Raw genomic sequence first — 19,147 nt, 5'->3', positions numbered from 1 at the left:
GCCCCTCTCCTCCTGAACTCCTCCAGAAAGACAGAGACAACTTACTAGACTGAATCCTGACAGGAAATGCAAGAAAAAAGTGAGTGAGCCACTCTCCCAGCCAACTTGGCACAGAAAGACAGAGAGAAAGGGCTGCAGATGCTGGGGACAGGGTCTGACCAGCACTGTGCTGTGCACAAAGCACTCTTGCCCAAGGGAGAGGCTGTGCCCACCAGCAAGACTTGCCCCAAACCCATGCTGGTGCATTCTGACCTCCCGCATGGTGCGGGTACAGGTGCTATCTGGCAGTTTTGCCACCCACCACATAGCTCTGGGTCACATATTCAGGGCAGGCTGACCCAGGGGCCTGTGTCTAAGGGAGGTGTTCTGGGCTAAGGAGCCGTCAAGGTCTTGGGCAAGACAGAAGTCCAGAAAGCAGCAACAGCTGAGTGACTCAGACTCCAGGGGCAAGAACAGTCTCAGTCGTAGCCTCTAGCTAAGTCCACAGGGGAGTGACCAGGGCAGGGATTCCACCAAGGGGCCTCCAATTCTGCCGTTCTGAACCAACAGAGTCTTCCAGCCGTATGATGGTGGCTGAATCCAGCAGCTACCATTGATCAGACCCAAACCCAAACATCAGGAGCTTAAAGAGTTCAGACTGGGGGGTGGTGAGGGGCAGCAATCAGACTGTGCCCTCTGGGAACACTGAAAGCTTGCAGGTCCCCAGCCTGAGCTGTCTCTGGGAGCCCAAGAAAGCAGCAGTAGGGCCAGCCGAGAGATTCCCTCCAGAAGTACCCAGAGCCTGGTGCTACCATCAAGTCTGAAATCAGAAAATAGGATGGAAGGACAAACAAAAAAATCCCACAATAAAAATCTATTATGGCAACTGGGATGGCCAAGACACAAACCCAAAAGAAGAGAATGACTCCAAGACATCTATAAGCAAAGCCTCAAAGAAGAACATCTTTGGGGCAAATTTGACTAGACTTCCTAGAGGAGATGAAGCAAGAGTTTTAAAGAGAATTTACAAATGTTTTTATAAATAAAATGAAAGTGCTAGAGGAAAAAATGGAAAAGAAATGAGAGCTATGGAAGAAAGAAATGGAAAGGGAATTAACAGCATGGCACAAGAGGTTTTAAAAAAAAAAAAAAACAAAAACAAACAAAAAAACAAACTTGCCCAAGCAACAAATTCCCTGAAAATCAGAATAGACCAAACAGAAGCCAATGACTCCACAAGGCAACAAGAAATATTAAAACAAAGTCAAAAGACTTAAGAAATTTGAAGAAAATTTAAAGAATCTCACAGCAAAAACAACTGACTTCAAAAACAGATTAAGGAGAATAATTTTAGGAATAATTGGACTGTGTGAACTTCATGACCAAAAAAAGAGGCTAGAAAACATATTTCAAGAAATTTTAAAAGAAAACTATCTAGAGCTCTTAGAATCAGACGGCAACATGAAAGAATCAACTCCTGAAAGAAACCCCCAAGTGAACACTCTCAGCAACACTGTAGCCAAAATCCAGAACTTCCGTGTCAAAGAAAAACTTCTGCAAGCAGCCAGAGGAAAACTATTCAAGTACTGAGGAGCCACGGTGAGAATCACTCACAGTTTAGCAGCCACCACTATAAAGAAGCAGAGCTTGGAATATAATATTTCAGAAGGCAAACCATATGGAATTACAGCCAAGAATAATTTATCCAGTGATACTGAGTGCAGTCCTACAAAGGAAAAAATAGATTTTTAATGAAGTAAAGGACTTCCCAGCATTCCTGATTAAAAAACCAGACATTCAGAGAAGCTTTAAAGTTCAAACAAGAGTACAGAGAAATATCAAAAGGTAAACAGGAATGAACAATCATAAGGGGCTTAAAAAAGGATACACTACAAACAATCAACATGGGGAGATGATGCATGTGTCCCCTCTGAACCCTGTCATCATCAGGCATCACGGAAAGCTGGATTCTAATTAGGTAAAGCCTGGGAGTGGTTCTGCTATATCTTGATAATCATAAAAGAAGAATGGAAAGAGAAGGGATGAGAAATATACTGGTCAGGGGGAGGGTAGAGACAAAGGAAAAGGAAAGCTAGAGGAAATTATCTCCCATCATCAGGGTATTTAAGCAAACATCATGCAAACAAGGAGGGCATGAGGGGGAGCTGGTGACACTTGAACCTTATTCTCATTTGAACTTGTCAAAGGAAGGAAGAAAACACATAGAGTTAGCTACAGTAATACATTTCACTCACCAGGGAAACAGGAAGGAAAGGGAAGAAAGGAGAAGGGGAAATTAGAGGGAAGGCAGATTAAGGCAGAGTTGAGTCCTAAGCAAAACAAAATATAACTAAGGATATGTAAAATATGCACAGCTCTTTTTTGAGGTTGCAAAGAATGGGAATCTAAGGGAAAGCCCATTAGTCAGAGAATGGGTGAACAAGCGATGGTTTATGATGTGCAGTAAATGTGCACTAAGAAATGATGAAGAAGGCTCAGATCCCTAAAATCTAGCCAGGGCTTAGATTCTTAGAATCTAGCCACTGCTTACCCATGTTCAGACTCCTTAAGAGTCTGCCCAATATGACAGATGTTCTAATAAACCTTGTCTTTGGCTGAAAAAAAAGAAAGAAATTACAAAGAAGATGGTTTCAGAGACACCTGGGAAGATTTGTATGAACGGATGTTAAGGGAAGTAAACAGAATCCGAGAACCATTTATTCAGTGACAGCACCATGGTATGTACAGGCAAACAACCTTGAAAGACCTAGTGACTCTGATCAGCAGAATGACCAACAGTGATTCCAGAGGACTGATGAGGAAACATGAGACCCATTTTCTGATAGTGAGGGGAACTCAGAATGCAAAAGGAGACTTTTTTTTGCCTATGGCCAATTCAAAAATTTGTTTTGCTTAACTATACATATTTAGGGGTTTTGTTTTTCTTTCCTTCTCAATTTGTGGAGGAAGAAGAGGTTGGGGAGGTCAGAGAAAAGGCAGATTTTTTTTTGCCAATTGAAAAAAAAAAAAAATGAAACCTTTTTAAAAACAACCAAAAATGAAGGCCTTCATCACCTCTCATCTGGCCTATTTCAATAGTGTCCTAATTGGTCTCCTTCCTCATGTGTCTTCCAAATTCAGCCTATCCTCCATACAGCTGCCAAACTGATTTCCTAAAGTACAGGTCCGACCATGTCACACTCCCCACCCCTTACTCAATAAACTCCAATGGCTTCCTCTTATCTCTAGGATTAAATATAATCCTCTGTTTGACATTTAAATCTCATCACAACCTGGCCGAGAGGAGGAAGAAAGACTCTTTCCAGTGTCCTTCTGCTGAGTTCCCCTTCCTAAAGCAGGTTCTTCCTGGTCCCCCCAGACACTGGTGTCTTTCCCTCTATGCTTTCTTTGAATCACTGGGTTTTTTCTCTTACTATTCCCCTATTTATCTCGGGTCACCTGTTGGCCTTTTTTGTTCTGTCCGATCCAACCCCAATATTATTCTCCTTGGCAGACGAAGAGGGGAGCATTCCTGTCCTCTCCTCCCTGCCTGCTGTGGCCACCCTCGCCTGGCATTCAGGAAGGGAGGGGTCCTTCTGCTTCATCACGCACTCCTCCCTCCTGGGGACGAGAGGAGGGTAGCAGCATAGACCCAAGTGGCCCATGTCGGAGCCACTAGAGTTTCCTGCTCTGCAATCTCTTGCCTCCCCCGCCTGAGAGCCTGTTCTGTCCCACAAACACCACTGCCCACCCACAGGCCTCTGTGGAAGTGACAACAGGCAGAGGAATCGACCCCCAGACGTACCCAAAGGCTGGTACTTCAGCTTGAATCGATTGTACCAAGTGCTCTCGAGCTTCTTCAGAGCTTCACTGTCATGAAGGGGGAAGATCTGAGTCACCAGGCCGTAAGTGAGTAATCTCCGCACTGAGGATGAAAGGAGAAACACATGAAGGCAGTCAGATTAGCACCTCACGCTTGACCTTAGCCTGGGCCCTGGACAGGCCCGCTTAGCTCTAAATTAAGTAACACTGATACCAAACAGAGACACCTCCAAATGATGCACAGCACCCAGGACTCCTCCGATTACCTACGGACAAGGTGTCCACAATGTTTTACCATCCAAACTTAAAGAAAGCCTCCCTTCCAGGCTGGTCCTGTCTCTTATGGTCTCCAGGGTCATCCAAGAATGGGGTCTCTTGTGCCAGAACTAGTGGTGACAAAACGGAAAAGGAAGGATCTCTGCCCCTAGTCACAGCCGCTACCGCCGGTCCAGGCCTCAACCATGGGACACCCCGATGGCTCAGACCTGGCTCTCAGCCTCTCTCTCCTCTTCACCCTGCACCAGAAGCAAGAGCAATATGGCGCTTGTTTCTCTAGAGCTCCTGCCCTTGCCCCTTCTTTTTACCCAGGACCCTGGTCTGGCTTTCATCAGGCCCTGGAATATAATAGGCGCCCTCCAACAAGATCAACCTAGTCATCCACATGGGGAAAAACAAACGAAGAGTGCTCACACCCTACCCCCTCCCCACCCACTGTGGCTTGCAAACGGACAGAGAGCCTTTACCACAGAGTGAACTTCGAATGAGTTATCAGAATCAATCTCTTAAACAGGATAAAACGCTGAGTGGTTCAGAGAGAACACAAGGTAGCAGACCCTAAAACACAGCTCCTGGCTTGACCACCAATGCCAAAGGGTGGTGATGATCTCAGCTTTCCCCCAAATGATCCCTCTCTCTTCCCATGCCAGGTAGAGGTCATTTACCAGGAAGCGGCCTGACCGACGCAATCCCATATGGATCTATTTAAAGACAACTGCAACTACAACAAAATGAATTCCTTTCCTCCCTTCAGGAACAGTAAATGATCTGGTGCCGGCTATTGGCGTTTCTACCATCTTTGTACGATACTGGTCGAATCCATTCTAATTGGTATGAAGAGAGAACACAAGGAACCTAATGCACACTAGGCTTCTCTGAACTTAATGACACCCAGTTCTAAAAACAGAGGGGCAGTGAGGTGGCACAGTAGATAAAGTGCAGGGCCTGGAGTCAGGATGGACTCGAGTTCAAATGTGGCCTCAGACACTGACTAGCCGTGTGACCCTCGGCAAGTAACTTCACTCTGTCTGCCTCGGTTCCTCATCTGTAACATGATCTAGAGAAGGAAACAGCAAACCACTCCAGGATCTTTGCCAAGAAAACCCTAAATGGGGTCACAGAGAGGGGGACGTGACCAAAATAACTCAAGAATAAAAACTAACAACAGAGCACGTGACTATTACATTGAATTTATACATCTTTACTTCCAAATGATGCAAGTTCTCTCCCTATCCTCAGAATATCTCCAAGAGCCGGGTAAAGAGCTAGGACGCTGACCCCATTTAGAGATAGGCCGACTGACCAGCGTCAGCCAAATGATAGAACTAAGATGCTTCCGCGTCATTTCCGCTCATCACTACAATTCAGTGGTCCCCAATGCGGAGGCTAAGACACCCTGGTGAACCACAGCTTGACCCAAAGGAGGCTGTGACCTGACCTGACCTAAGATCAACCAATCAGAGAATGAGAAGCCAGCAGGAGAGCCAATGTGAGACATTTCTAATCTGACCACACCTAGCCTCAACCCTGAACACTCTCCCATTCCTGCCCTTCTGAGATGGGCACTGGCTTCTTGGGACCTTTATAACTTAACTACAACCCAGGCAGCCACAGCAGCCTAGCCAGGTAACAACGGAAAGCTCTCCTTCCCCTCCCCAGCATGCCTTACTTCCCCTCCCTTAGATCACTGGTGGCTGGGGGAAGTACCCCTGAGACTCTGCGATTAGGGACGATGACCGGTAAGAGTCTCAACCTTCTCTCTGTTTTCTTTTGGGTGGGACAGAGTGGGGTCAGGCCTGGATGGGTTATTCTCTGCATGTTGGATCTCACTAGTAAATCAGCTAGCCAACATTTATTGAGTGCTTTCTAGGTGAGGGATACTGTACTAAGTGCTGGGCAAAGAAAGGCAAAAACAGAATCTCTCTCCTCAAACTCACATTGTATGACAGAGACAACATGTAAATAACTGCATATAAGACACAAACAGAAGGTCCTATCAGAGGGAAGGCTCTCGCAACTGGAGGAACTGGGAAAGGCCCCTTGGAGAGAAGAGAAGATTTGAGATGAGCCTTGAAGGAAGCCAGGGAAGCCAGGTGAGCAAGTGAGGAGGGAGAGCATGCCAGGCATGGCGGAGAGTCGAGGAAAAGGCACAGGCTCAGGAGATGTGTGCAAGGAAAGAACTTCTACCATTTTTGTACAACACTGGTCAATGTTGCTGGATCTCATGGTACCTGAAAGGGAATAAAGTGTAACAAGGCTGGAAACCTAGGAGGGGGGCGGTTATGCAGGCCTTAAAAGGCAAAGAGAGGTTTCTGTACTGGACCCTGGAGGATCCAACTTAAGAGAGAGCCATTGGTGTTCATGGAGCCCAGGAGAGACATGGTCAGCCCTGCCCTTTAGGAAAGCCACACTGGCAGGGAGAGTCAGGAAGGAGAAGCGGAAGGCAAAGGGAGTCATTCTGCTGGGAAGGGACAAGGGCCTGCACCAAGGTAGTGACTGTAAGTAGAGAACCAAGGGCACACCCAAAGGACTTGTTCTAGGAAAAAACGCAAAGATTTGGCAGCAAACTGGATGTGGGGGTGGAGAAGCGGGGAGGGAAGGATGACAGGCAGATGGTGTGGCCTTGGGCTTAGCAGGGTGGCAGTGCCCCACGGAGACAGGGGAGAGGCCAGGGCTTGAGAGGAAAGATGGCAAGATCTGCTTTGGACGGGTACCTCCTCTGGCCTCCTCAGACAAGTGACTCTAATGTGTAAAAGCTGAAATTCTAATGAACTCCTTTGACAGCATGCTAAACTTTGGAATTACATGTGTACCAGGCTCTTTCTTCACATCTTAACCACTTCTTCTTCATCCATGTACTACTCTAACGATGCCATGGGACACGTCTCCCATCCAAGTACCAACCAGGCCCAACCCTGCTTAGCTTCCTCGATCAGACAAGACCGGGCACATTCAGCGTGGCATGGCCATAGAGTGCCATGGGCCACGGGAAGACTCATCTTAGTGAGAGAATGGAACAGAAGTGAAATGATGAGATCTGACAACTTCCATGCTACTTTCAGCTGACATTATACATGATTAGAGACAAATGAACAACAACTCTTTAAGGTAGATGCCCAGAAATAATGGCCAACAACCTACTTACTACTTCCTATTTTAAGGCCCTGAAAGAGAAAATTGGCATTTTCATTAAAAAGGCAAGCTTTTTATTCATCTTTGAGGCTGTTCTGTAAGCATTAAGTCTTTCTTCATGTGTATGTATGTGTGTGTGTGTTCTAAATCTTCAACTAGACTGCAAACTCCTTGAGGGAAGGCATCTTCTTTATGTGAAGGGCTTTGTCACCATACAGCCCTCATACAAATATGTTACTCTTGTGCTCTCTGATAATAATATTTTGCAAAGCACTTGGGGACCAAATTCTTGTGGCTGACTGACTGGCTGGTGTGTTAGCCATCACCTGTGTCCATACTGAAATCTAAATGAGGTATACACTAGTCAGCCCACTATAAGAACTCAGAACATTCTGAATTAAAAAGTAGAACCACGTTGAAGCAAATGGGCTGGTTTAAAAACAGAATATTCAAAATAAAAACAGGAATCAAAAGAAAATCATGACTGTCTAGGCATTTACATAATTCAAAGAAACTATGTTAAGAAAGAGGACTCTTTGGATGTACCCATAGAAAACTTCCCTTTGGGTTTTTTTCTTCTCAAAAATACTGAGCCTGTGCCTTTTCCTCGACTCTCCGCCATGCCTGGCATGCTCTCCCTCCTCACCTGCTCACCTGGCTTCCTTCAAGGCTCATCTCAAATCTTCTCTTCTCTCCAAGAGGCCTTTCCCAGTTCCTCCAGTTGCGAGAGCCTTCCCTCTGATAGGACCCTCTGTTTGTGTCTTATATGCAGTTATTTACATGTTGTCTCTCCCGTACAATGTGAGTTTGAGGAGAGAGATTCTGTTTTTGCCTTTCTTTGCCCAGCACTTAGTACAGTAGCCCTCACCTAGAAAGCACTCAATAAATGTTGGCTAGCTGATTTACTAGTGAGATCCAACATGCAGAGAATAACCCATCCAGGCCTGACCCCACTCTGTCCCACCCAAAAGAAAACAGAGAGGAGGTTGAGGCTCTTACTGGTCACTGGACTCATAAGTAACTATAAAGCCTTGAGTAACTTACGGATTGATTTTCCTGGATAGAGCTTGGCCTGGGGGTAGCCAGGAATCATTTTTTCATCTCTGGCTCTAAGATTTTCAAGCTCATGTTTGACAATAAATTGACACTCAGCCATCGTAAGGAAATCATCATTGTCATCTAAAACAGAAATAAAAATGGTTTGTTAACTCTTGTTTAAAAACTGCAAAGTTTAAAAAGAAAAATTCAGTGATACTGTTCCAGTTACCCCAGACCCCCCAAATAATAACCCCAACAATAAACACAATTAGGACTCAGCAAAAAACAAATCAACACATAGAATATCCAGACATTACAGGAGAGCAGGAAAAATTCAGTCATTAACAAGGGGTATGGTGCAATGATCAGAGCCCTGCCTCAGGAGGCCGTGAACCTGGGTTCAAATCCTACCTTGGATGATTACTCCTTGTGTCACCCAGGGCCCATTTCATCAGCAAAAAGAGAAGGCCCCTGAGATCCCATCTGGGTCTAAATTTTAAAAGATCCGTGACAGGCCTAGCTATCTGTGCGTTTCATATCCTAAAAGTACAGCACGCCCACACCGTAAGTGCGCCTTCCCCATGGGATGCACCTGTCTGTTGTGCTTCCCAGGTGACACCAGTCTATACCCCTAAATATTATTTCCACCCAGAACATTGGCTGAGGAAAGCCAGCCGTGGGGAGCTCACCACTGAAGCCCTTGAAGTTCTGCCTGGTTTCATACGTGAACGCTCTCATGGCGTTGTCATTGCACTCTTTCACTAAGCCCACGGACTCTGCTCCGAGCAGCAGCCTGACTGTGGAGGCGCCGACGAGGTACAGATTCTGACTTTCCAAGGTTTGCTCTTCACACTTCTCTACCAAGGGTCGAATTAGCAACTGGGCACCTGTAAATAAAAGGGGAGGGGAGAGAGCCAACGTCAGTAAAAAGGCATGCTTAAAAAATACAAGAGATATTTACCTTTTCTTCCTGCCTAGGTCAGGCTTTCAAATAAGTAAGTCTCTAGATAAAAGAAATCCGAGGAAAGGAAAATGAAGAGAATTAAAAAAAAAACAAATAAAACCAGCCAGGCCCTAGCACATTAGCACTCATTTTATAGGGGAGATCAAACACAGGAATGAGAATCATGAACACCTGCACCAAACCCCATCTCAGACACCTGGCCAAGTCATTTAACCAATTAATCAATAAACAAGAAAGGTCCTGGGCTCAGGAGCTACAGAGCAGGCAAAGAATAAACCAGGGGTGGGAAACTTTCTGCCTCAAGGCCATCTGTGGCCTCCTAGGTCCTCAAGTGGGGCCCTTTGGCCCAATCCGAACTTCACAGAACAAATCCCCTTAACAGAAGGATTTATTCTGTAAAACTTGGACTCAGGCAGCTAGGTGGCACAGTGGATAGAGCACCGGCTCTGGAGTCAGGAAGACCTGAGTTCAAATCCGACCTCAGACACTTAATCACTTGATACTTACTAAGTGACTCTGGGCAAGTCGCTTAACCCCAACTGCCTCGAGGAAAAAAAAAAAAACACCAAAAACTTGGACTCAGTCAGAAGGCCATAAGGCCCTAGAAGGCCACAGGAATAAACCTTTCTTAGCCTCAGTTTTCTCATCTGTAAATGGGGATAATAGCCCCCACCCCACAGAGGCGTGGTGACAAGAGGATGTAGGGGCAGTGAAACACAAAGAGAAGCTATTTTTAACTATGTGGCTACTTCTTGGCCTATACACAGTGACTGGGGAGGCAGGGCAGTCCAATGGAGAGAGCAGCAGAGTGGGAACCAGGGGAGACCTGGCTCCATCTCCTGCCTCTAGCCCCCTCTGGGTGAGCTGTGCCTAGGACAAGGCTGAGGTCATCTAGACAAAGAGCCCCCCACAACCTGCCTGAGCGCCCCATACGTGTTAGCGAGGAGCGTTCTGGCTCATGACACACAGAGCCATTACACTGGAGACCCCTGAACGAAGAGAGAGTCTACTCCGAACACCACCAGCTCCTTTTTTACAAACGAGGAGGCTGAGCCGGGGCTCATCAGGGTGCCCCAGCTCTCAGAGCGGACAAATGGAGGGGCCAGGCCTGAGGCCCAATGCCTCGGACCAGCGCTCCGGCCCGGCTCCTGCCTCCAACAAGCCACAGATTCACACTCTCCCTGGCCTCCTCCTAACAGAAGTGACAGCTCTTCAGATGAACAGGCTTTTTTCAGGGGGAAAAAAAGCTCATGAACCTCTACAAAAGATACAAATCTCAGCAAAAATCCCTTTTTGTGTAAGAAGGTATTTTAACCTACAGAAACAAGCAGACAAATGGCTCCCAAGGCACTTGACGACTTGCCTGGGTGCGCCATTTTCCCCACGTCAAAATACTGACCCCAAGCACAAAGATGCCACACAAGCAACACCCTTGCCTCCCCAAAGTTGGGCGAGGTGAGTGTGAGTGCACCAGGCTTTCCCTGATCTCATTCCCTCAGCTCAAAAGAGATCTACAGCAGGACCACTGGATTTTGATAATCAGCACAAATAATATGAGAGTTGCAATACTTATGGGAGAAATAATTTATTTTCTGAATTTTGATAAAACAAAAGGCTTTTTTTACCTTATTTGTTTTTTGATCCAGACACCTGGGACTTCACAGGTATACGTAACTCCCAACACAGAAAATCTCTTTGCCAAGGCACGTGGGCAACTGATCTGTAACTCAGGATCACAGAAAGAAGCCTGGAGCCCTCAAAGACAGGCTGCCTTTCATTGCCAAGAGATTAATACGGAGAAAACCAGTCATCCCATCAATTTCTCTGGGCCCTTTCACTTACATATAATAATTATGCCTCCTTCAGCTTATGCAAAAACCTTTCATATAATAACATTTGGAATAAAGTTTTGGGGCAAGAGATGGCCTAAATCAATTAGTGGAGGGTCAGGAATGTTTATTTTTTTTAATCCACTGTTATCACTATCTAAGCAAAGCCTTCAACCAAATGAACTACCAGTTAAGTTCAGGCTTAATTTGGAGCATATTTTTATTGCTTGGTTGTGATCTAGTTCAGCAATTTTAGAAAAAATAAAGATTTTACTCTGATTCGCATGGTTAACCCAGTATTATCATCATTATTAATAAACTTTGACTTGAGTGTTCCATTCTATCAATGATTGGCTGGATAATTCATTTGAAAGGGTACATGCGTATCAGTGCAGCTCATTAGAGTTTGGGGTTTACATTTCTACCTGAGTTTACAAGGTATTTGCTCATCTCATTGTATTCCTCTGGACAGCCTGCCCCCATATCGCTGCCTAAGTGAACAAACATGTTAAGTGCTTCCTGTGAGCCAGGCATCCTACTATAGCCAGGGAACTAAGAAAGGTGAAACCACAGTCCCTGCCATCAGGGAGCTCAGAGTGCAACGGGGAGACCATATGCAAACCACTAGGTACATACATGATACGGCCATGATACAGGGAGGCCACAATAAGTGGGGATGCCACGATACGTGGGGAGGCCATCTTCGAGGGAAGGCGCTGGCATTTAGGGGGCCTAGCAAAGACCTCCTGTAGAAGGCAGGGTTTGAGATGAGACTTGAAGGAAACCAGCATAAGCCAAGAGGTGGGGGCGGGGGTGGGAGGGAAAACCTTTCAGGCAAGGAGAATGAACAGTGGGAGATGGGAAACGGTGGTATGTGCCAGGAGCAGGTCAGAACCGCTGAGAAGGAGTAAAGGTAGGAAAAGGGGGGCCAGATGTCACCTCCCTGAGGGCAGGGACTATATCCCCAGAGCATAGCACAGTGCCTGGCACACAGCAGGTGCTTAATAAATGCTTACTGTCTGAAGGTGATGTGGAAGAATTGGGACACTAATGCACTGCTGGTGGAGTTGTGAACTGCTCCAACCATTCTGGAGGACAATCTGGAGCAACGCCCAAAGGGCTCAAAAACTAACCAAAGTCTATCCACGTCCTCCACATCCTTCAACGTGTACTTCAAGTCTGACTTCTTCCTTAAGGCTCTTTCTCTCTCCTTAACAACTCCAACCTAAAGAGATTTTTCCTTCCTCTAAATTCTTCTATCAATCCTTGGCTGAATAATTAAACTTACAATTCATCACATCCTGCCTTGTGACAACTCTTCTGTTACTGTCTCTACCTCATGATTTCATTGTCATTGTTCTGAAAGTCACTAAGTAAATTTACTCCCAAATAGCTCAATTCATAAAGATGAAGAAAAACGATGCCGACATTAAATTGCAAAAACTTTGACACCATGCTGGGCATCACCTCGGCCTACTGGGACAGTCGTGATGATGTGCAAAAAAATGAGTATATTAGAGATAAAGAATACCTAAGAAAAAGACCATTCATCTGCTACGAGGACTCCCCCTCATGTTTCATTTTTCCCATATTTGTCTTCTCGTCTTCTAGACCGAGAGCTGCTCCTTCCACATTTACACGTCTTGGTAGCCTTCGTGAGATAAATAGCTACAGGTTGCTTCAATTTTAATTGCTTCCATTTTAAGTACTGCACATACTACAAGTACAGTTAAAAATGGCCATTGATAGTAACTGGGAAAAATTGCAAAACATTTCTGAAAGTACTTTAGTAATTCAGATTGAACCCCAAACTTACTAAAACCTAAATTTACTCACCTCCATTTTTCTTCTTATCATTAATTTTTTTCTCCAGCCACTTCCTGGTCTCTTCTTTGACATCTCGGGCAAGTTCTAAGACTACTAAGGGCTTGAAAAAAGTCTCCGAAGTATCAAGCGCAGATAAGGTCACTCTCATCTTATGTCAATTTGCTAAAAAAAAAAAAAAAAAAAAAAGGTTGAAATGCGTGCATGCAGAACACACGGATATGGTGGTCCTTTGTAGCCTTGCTTCAACCCCATCATTTAAACTCAAATAGTTTTCTCCAATGTCACCAATGACGTCTCAACCAGCCAACCTGCTAACTTTCTCTCAGTCTTCTGCCTCTTGACCTCTCAGCTGCATCTAACACCGCTGACCGCCCTGGCTTGCTGAACGTTCTCCTGGGCTGGCCGATGGCTCTTTCTCACTCTCCTTTGCTGAATAATCCTCCCTCTAGCAACCCCTATGGTTTGGGTCTTTCTCCTTGGTTCTTTTCTCTTCTCTCCCTACACTCATGCCACCGGCTTAATTATCATCTCTAGTTAGATCTCTCTTTCTAGCCTGAGCCATAGTCATGCCCACAGAAGGGAACAGAGGAAAGGAGAGGAGAGGAGAGGAGAGGGGAGGGGAGGGGAGGGGAGGGGAGGAGAAGAAGGCCTTCAAACTAATAGTCAGTGAGCTTGACTTCAATTTCTGGGAAAATCATTTAAAAAATCATTAAAAGAAATCACCCCAAAGCCAACATGGCTTCATCCAGAACTGGTCATGCTAAACTAAGCTCATTTCTATTTTTTACCGGGTTACTAAACCGGTAAAGATATTGTTTGCTTAGATTTTCACAAGCATTTGACAAAGTAGCTCATGCTATTGCTGTAAAAACATAAAGATACAACATCACTAATGTGAAAACATGTTTAATAGGAATGTATACGTACAGCCTATATCAGATTGTGCATCGTCTTGGGGAGGTAGAAGAAAAATTTAAAACTCAAAAGCTTATGGAAGTGATTGTTCATAATTCAAAATAAATTAATTTTTTAAAAAATCCAATCTCTAAAGAGTTGATATTAGGTCAGAGGGACTCATCCGACACCAGGCCCTGGCAATGTGGGTCACAAAATGGAAAATACTTAAATAAAGTCCATTGTACGATCAGCTCTTCCCAGTAAAAAATTAATAAATAAACATAAAGACATGTAGGTGAAGTGATGGACTGAACAACGACTAAAGGGCTGGAATGAAGGTTGGGTGCTCCATGTAAACTTGGCAGGAGCTCCCCAGTGCAGTGGCCCAGGGAAACCTATGCCTGTGGTAAAGATCCCTTATTAATCACTGGTGGTGGTGTTCAGTTGTGTCAGAAGCTTGGGGCAGACACTTGCGCTAACTCACCAACGGGTTTGAGGCCCCACAGGTGAGAGCTGGGGGACAGGGGGACATCCGCGAGGTAGACGAGCAGCCGGGAACGGGGCGCAGCAGCCCTCCCATCAGAGATGCTGGTCCTTCTTGAACACCCCACGCAACCCGCTCTCCATCTCTACCATGCCTGATGCTTGGTGATGCTTGGTGATCCCATCAGCTCAATTATCTCCATTCACAAGTCTCTCAGGCCTATTAACTCAACACTAACCTCCACCCAGAGCTCCAGTCTCCCACCACCAGCTTCCTTTTGGACATCTCCAAGGATTTCCCAAACTCAACATGCTCAAAACAGAACTCTTCCTTATCCCTGTCCAGGGCACCACCAACCTCCCAGTCACCCAGGGAGCGCCAACTTCAGTCTCATCCATGACTTTTTACTCCCACTCACCCTCCCCCATTGCCAATTCATTTACAAAAGCTGCCCCTTCTACCTTGGCACCTCTCCTCCAGGGACCCCCTTTTCCCTTAGGTCAGGTCCTCATCCCCATACACCTACACTATTTCCCCAGCTTTCTCTTTGGTCTCCCTCTATCCTAACCCATCCTCCTCTCTCTAAAGCCTAGGTCTGAGCTGCTCCTGGCGACTTCCAAGATAAAGTATAAACGTCTTTGTTTGGCATGCAAAGCTCTCGGAATCTAGCTCCTTCTCACCTTGCCTGTCTCCTTGCTGCCCTTACCTCTCCTCCATGAACTCCATACTCCCTCTCCCTTTTCTCTGCCTCTGGACCAACTGTCTCTCCAGCCTGGAATGCTCATTCCTCTCCCTACCATCTCTTAGCTCCCCTGACTTTCTTCAAGATTCATCTCAAATCTCACCTGCTCCAGGAGGCCTTCCAGCCACTAAGGCCTTCTCCTCTCCAATGCCCTCCACCGGCTAGTAACAGATCTGGAATCAACCTCGTTACTTATATGTGGTATCCCCCCTTAGAACGTAAGCTCCCTGAGGGCAGAGGTCTTCCTTTCACTGTCTGGGTAACCCCAGAGATTAGCACAGCTTCCAGATCAGAGTTAAGTGCTTAATAAATACTTGGTGACTGAGTGAACTATGGACTAGGAACCTCACTCTCCCAAAGATACAAAATGGGAGTGTCCACATCACTATCATCTCTCGGTCAACTCAGGAATGTACTGTGGTTGGACTCTTCGTGACCCTATTTGGGGTTTTCTTGGCAAAAGTACCGGAGTGATTTGCTACTTCCTTCTCCAGCTCATTTGACAGATGAGGAAACTGAGGCAAACAAGTTAAATGACTTGCCCAGGGCCACACAGCTAGCATCTGAGACTGGATTTGAACTCATAAACGCTAGTTGTCCAGATTGCAGGCCTGGCGCTCTGTGCACTATGGCGCTGCCTACCTGCCTTGGAATGTACTAGTTGATTGGCTGATGTTCCCCCCCTGTTGAGGAGACCTAAGAAAAGCTGTCACAGGGGGCAGGAATCTAAGACTTTCAGGTCAAAGGGGGGTGCTCAGGCTGCTTTGCTGTGGCAAGAGGCTTGTCCTCACTGCCGCGTTCCTACTGCCTCGCACCAGAGCGGAGGCCCTGGAAAGAACACTGGCTCTGGGCTCCCAAAGTCCCAGCTCTGCCTCTCATGAGCCCAGTGCTCCTGGGCTTCACCACCTCGGCCTCAGTTTCTTGCCCTGTAAAATGAATGGATCAGGTGGTCTCTGAGGCCCCTTGGAGCTCCAACTGTAGGACCCAGAGCTGCTCCCCACCACTGTCAACAGGCCCTGGGGCCTGCGTGTTCAGCCGCTTCGTTGCCCACCAATCAGGCTTCAGGTTGGCAGAGCTCCCTCCCCTCCCAATAGCAGGTTAGCTGTTGGCACCTTCCCCCACCTGCCCTGAAAGAACAGGAGTCATCCAAATACCAGACTGTGGAAAGGGTGCAAACCCCAAGTGACCGTAGATAAATAGCACATGCCCACTGACATCTTGGGGACCAGATCCTCGGCCACCTAAAATTCCTTGTTGTGGAGGCTACAAACGAACACGTTCCAAAACATTCTCTATAATGCATACAGCACCATGCTAGGCACTGAAGAAGCTACTAAGATAAAGAGGTAAGTGAAACTGAGAGGGTACCCTCAATAGGTTTCCACTCTAGTAGGTATGATAAAGTATATGCCAACAACTGAAGAGGAAAAATAAGATGTGCCTGGCGTGACCTGGGAGGCCAGGATAGGGGAGGGTGAGACGACAGGGCTCTAAGTCCACGACATCTTCGTGGCTAATTCTTGTTCCTCACATTAAGACACACCATCTCAGGCCAGGCGTTTTCATTGGCTGTCTCTCTCCCCTCATCTGCCTCTAGGGTTCACTGGCCCCCCTTCTGGTTCAACTAAAATCCTACCTGTGGCACAAAGCCTTTCCCAGTCCTGCTTAACCTTAGGGCCCTCCTCTGAAACGGTTCCGAATTTATCCCGTCTGTATCTTGTTTGGACAGAGTTGTTTGCATGTGTCTCCCCCCAATTAGACCGTGAACTCCCTGAGGACAGGGACTATTTCTGTTTGTGCTTAGCACAGTGCCCGGCACACAGCAGGCCCTTAATCAATGCTAGCTGACTGGTAACCATCCCAAAGAGTGAGTAGTCTTCAGGGTCCACCCCCCGGGGGAAGGACTGGTGACTAATAACTGAGATGGAACAGCCTCCTGGAGGCCAAGGATAGAGCCTTTCCCCTCTACAATTCTTGGACGTGTCTGTCAACAGAATTCAGTCAATAGTAGTTAAGCTGGGTCTCCCACCCTCAGTGCCTCCCTCCATCATAGGCAGAGCACCCTTCTTCCAGGCAGTGGTGGTAAATGGTTAACAGCTGGCTCTCTGGGGGGAAATGCAACCAGGATCGACTTTTACATTCAATCTGCAATATTATCAACAGAACCATTAACTCAAGCCATATTTGTGGCATTTGTCCATTAAGCTATACAGATAACTGAGGGTGACTTTTGTCTGAAGCCCTACCATTTTCTTTTTCTTTTTTTTTTTTTTTGGTAAGGTAATTGAGGTTAAGTGACTTGCCCAGGGTCAAGTGTTTGGTCTGAGGCCGGATTTGAACTCAGGTCCTCCTGACTTCAGGGCCGATGCTCTACCCACTGTGCCACCTAGCTGCCCCCAAGCCCTGCCATTTTCAAACACTATCTGAGCTCTGTCCTCTTGGGATGAAGACCTGTTCATCCTCAGTGCACTGGGCAAGGCCCGGCCAACCTTCTTCCCTCCCATGTCTTCCTGGGGCTCTCTGACGTCTCTGGGCTCCCAGACCTTAGTCCTTCCCTCACCTTTATCTCCAGACTTCAGGGCCTTCTTCTCTCTTTTGCCTACCTCTCTGAAAAGGATTCTTGAAACTGGATCTTTTAGCCCAATCACCCTTCAGCAGAAAAGTCTCTCCTGCCATTCAGTGGTGAGAGGCTTCTCCCCTGAGCTTTAGTTCCAAGTCAGATGTTTCAAGTTAGATGCCCTGGAGATATCTTAAACTCCTCCTTCCCAGTGAACTATGGATCTTTCTCCCCTACACCTGTCCCCTCCCCCTCCAACCTTCCCTATTTCTGTCAAAGGCCCCGGAATCCTTCCCGTCTCCTCAGCATTATCTTGGGACTCCTTACCCGCCTTCCACCCACAATCCCTGCCATCCCTACCGTCCCACTGGCTCCCACCTTAGCTCAGGCGCTTATCGCCTCTCCCCTCCACCACTGCCCCAGCTGGGTCTCCTGGACTCCCAAGGCTCTCAAGGCTCTCCACTGCAGTCCTGTCTCACTCAACACAGCCGGCTAGTCTCCTTCACAGCAGGTCCGACTACACGACGCCCATACTCAACTAACTGAGAGAACATGAACTCCTCTGCTTAGCTTCCGATGCTGCCGGCCCCACCTCACTTTCCAGTCCCAGGACGCTCCCGTACTCAGAGATCCCATCCAGGCCTTTTCTTTGTTCCTCACATGACTGTCCATCTCTCATCTCCATGCCTTGTCTGAGTCCCTTCCACATGCCTCAGTGATATTTCTTGGGCTCACGCATCTGTTCCCCAAGCTTTTTTTCCCTCCAGATCTCAATGCACTAGCTCTTGGAAGTGGCCTGCCCTCTTCCCTTGCCCTGTTTACCCACCCTCCTGACCTTTGCCTCGGAGAGTACCTCTCAAGAACAAGCTCAGGCACCATGTTCTGCATGAAATCTTCCCTGATCCTACCAACTGTTAATGCCCTCCTCCCAAACTACCTTGTATTTAATAACTTTGTTTTTATTGACGACTTACGTTTTACAGAATTCTCTTACGGCTTTGTCAGCTGCTCATTAGAGCGTAAGCTCCTCAGAAGGAGGGGTGATTTCATTCTTTGCTCCCGTTTCCCTAGCAGTAGCACACTGCCTGACGCATAGCAGGTGCTTAATAAAGACTTGATTGACAATGCTTACCTCCCCAGGCTGCTCTCAGTAGGAGCATCTTGGAAATGGGCAAACACCACAAATTGTTCTGTTGCCTCTCTGGACTTAAGGAGGTGGAGAAAATTTTAATGATGTAGACTAAAAGTGTATCCCACAAGCTCCCCACCCCTCCCCACCCCCAGTCAGTTGTTAAACATTTACCATCCCAGCCTGGGGAGGAGTCTCTGTACATGCCTCACACTCCTATGACAGAGGTAAGGGGCCCCACTGGCCTTGGCCCTCATCAGCCCAAATCTGGAGAGCTCAGTGTCAGGGACCCCATTTTGGGAAGGACGTTGATCAGCCAGAGGACACAGAGAAGGGCCGCCAGGAGAGGATTGGCTGAAGGAACCAGGAATGTCTAGGCTGGAGATGAAAAGGTCTGGGGCGTTGTTGGGTATTTGTGGGGAGAAGGATAAGCCTGCTTCCATCTCCTTGGCCCAGAGAGAAGAACTATTA

General features: G+C 46.9%; 1 protein-coding gene across 7 annotated transcripts in view; it reads right to left on the bottom strand.

Annotated features, from left to right (window-relative positions):
• LOC114050521 (anoctamin-10) overlaps positions 1-19,147 on the bottom strand; it is a 224,438-nt gene that overhangs the window by 198,226 nt on the left and 7,065 nt on the right. For all 7 annotated transcript variants that reach the window (XR_003570018.1, XM_027872289.1, XM_027872290.1 and 4 more), the window contains exons 2-5: positions 12,877-13,029; positions 8,937-9,134; positions 8,254-8,388; positions 3,785-3,904 (exon numbers count right to left, since the gene is read on the bottom strand). Coding sequence is in view for 6 of the 7 variants with exons in the window: in XM_027872289.1 (XP_027728090.1) it covers positions 3,785-3,904; positions 8,254-8,388; positions 8,937-9,134; positions 12,877-13,015 (592 nt within the window). In the remaining variant the exon portion in view is untranslated. The remainder of the gene's footprint in view (positions 1-3,784; positions 3,905-8,253; positions 8,389-8,936; positions 9,135-12,876; positions 13,030-19,147) is intronic.

This window comes from Vombatus ursinus, unplaced genomic scaffold, assembly GCF_900497805.2.
Source record: "Vombatus ursinus unplaced genomic scaffold, bare-nosed wombat genome assembly UNPS02014799.1, whole genome shotgun sequence".
Classification (NCBI taxonomy): Eukaryota; Metazoa; Chordata; class Mammalia; order Diprotodontia; family Vombatidae; genus Vombatus; species Vombatus ursinus.
Note: the sequence above shows the minus strand (reverse complement) of the source record. Positions and strands in the feature narration are given on the sequence as shown.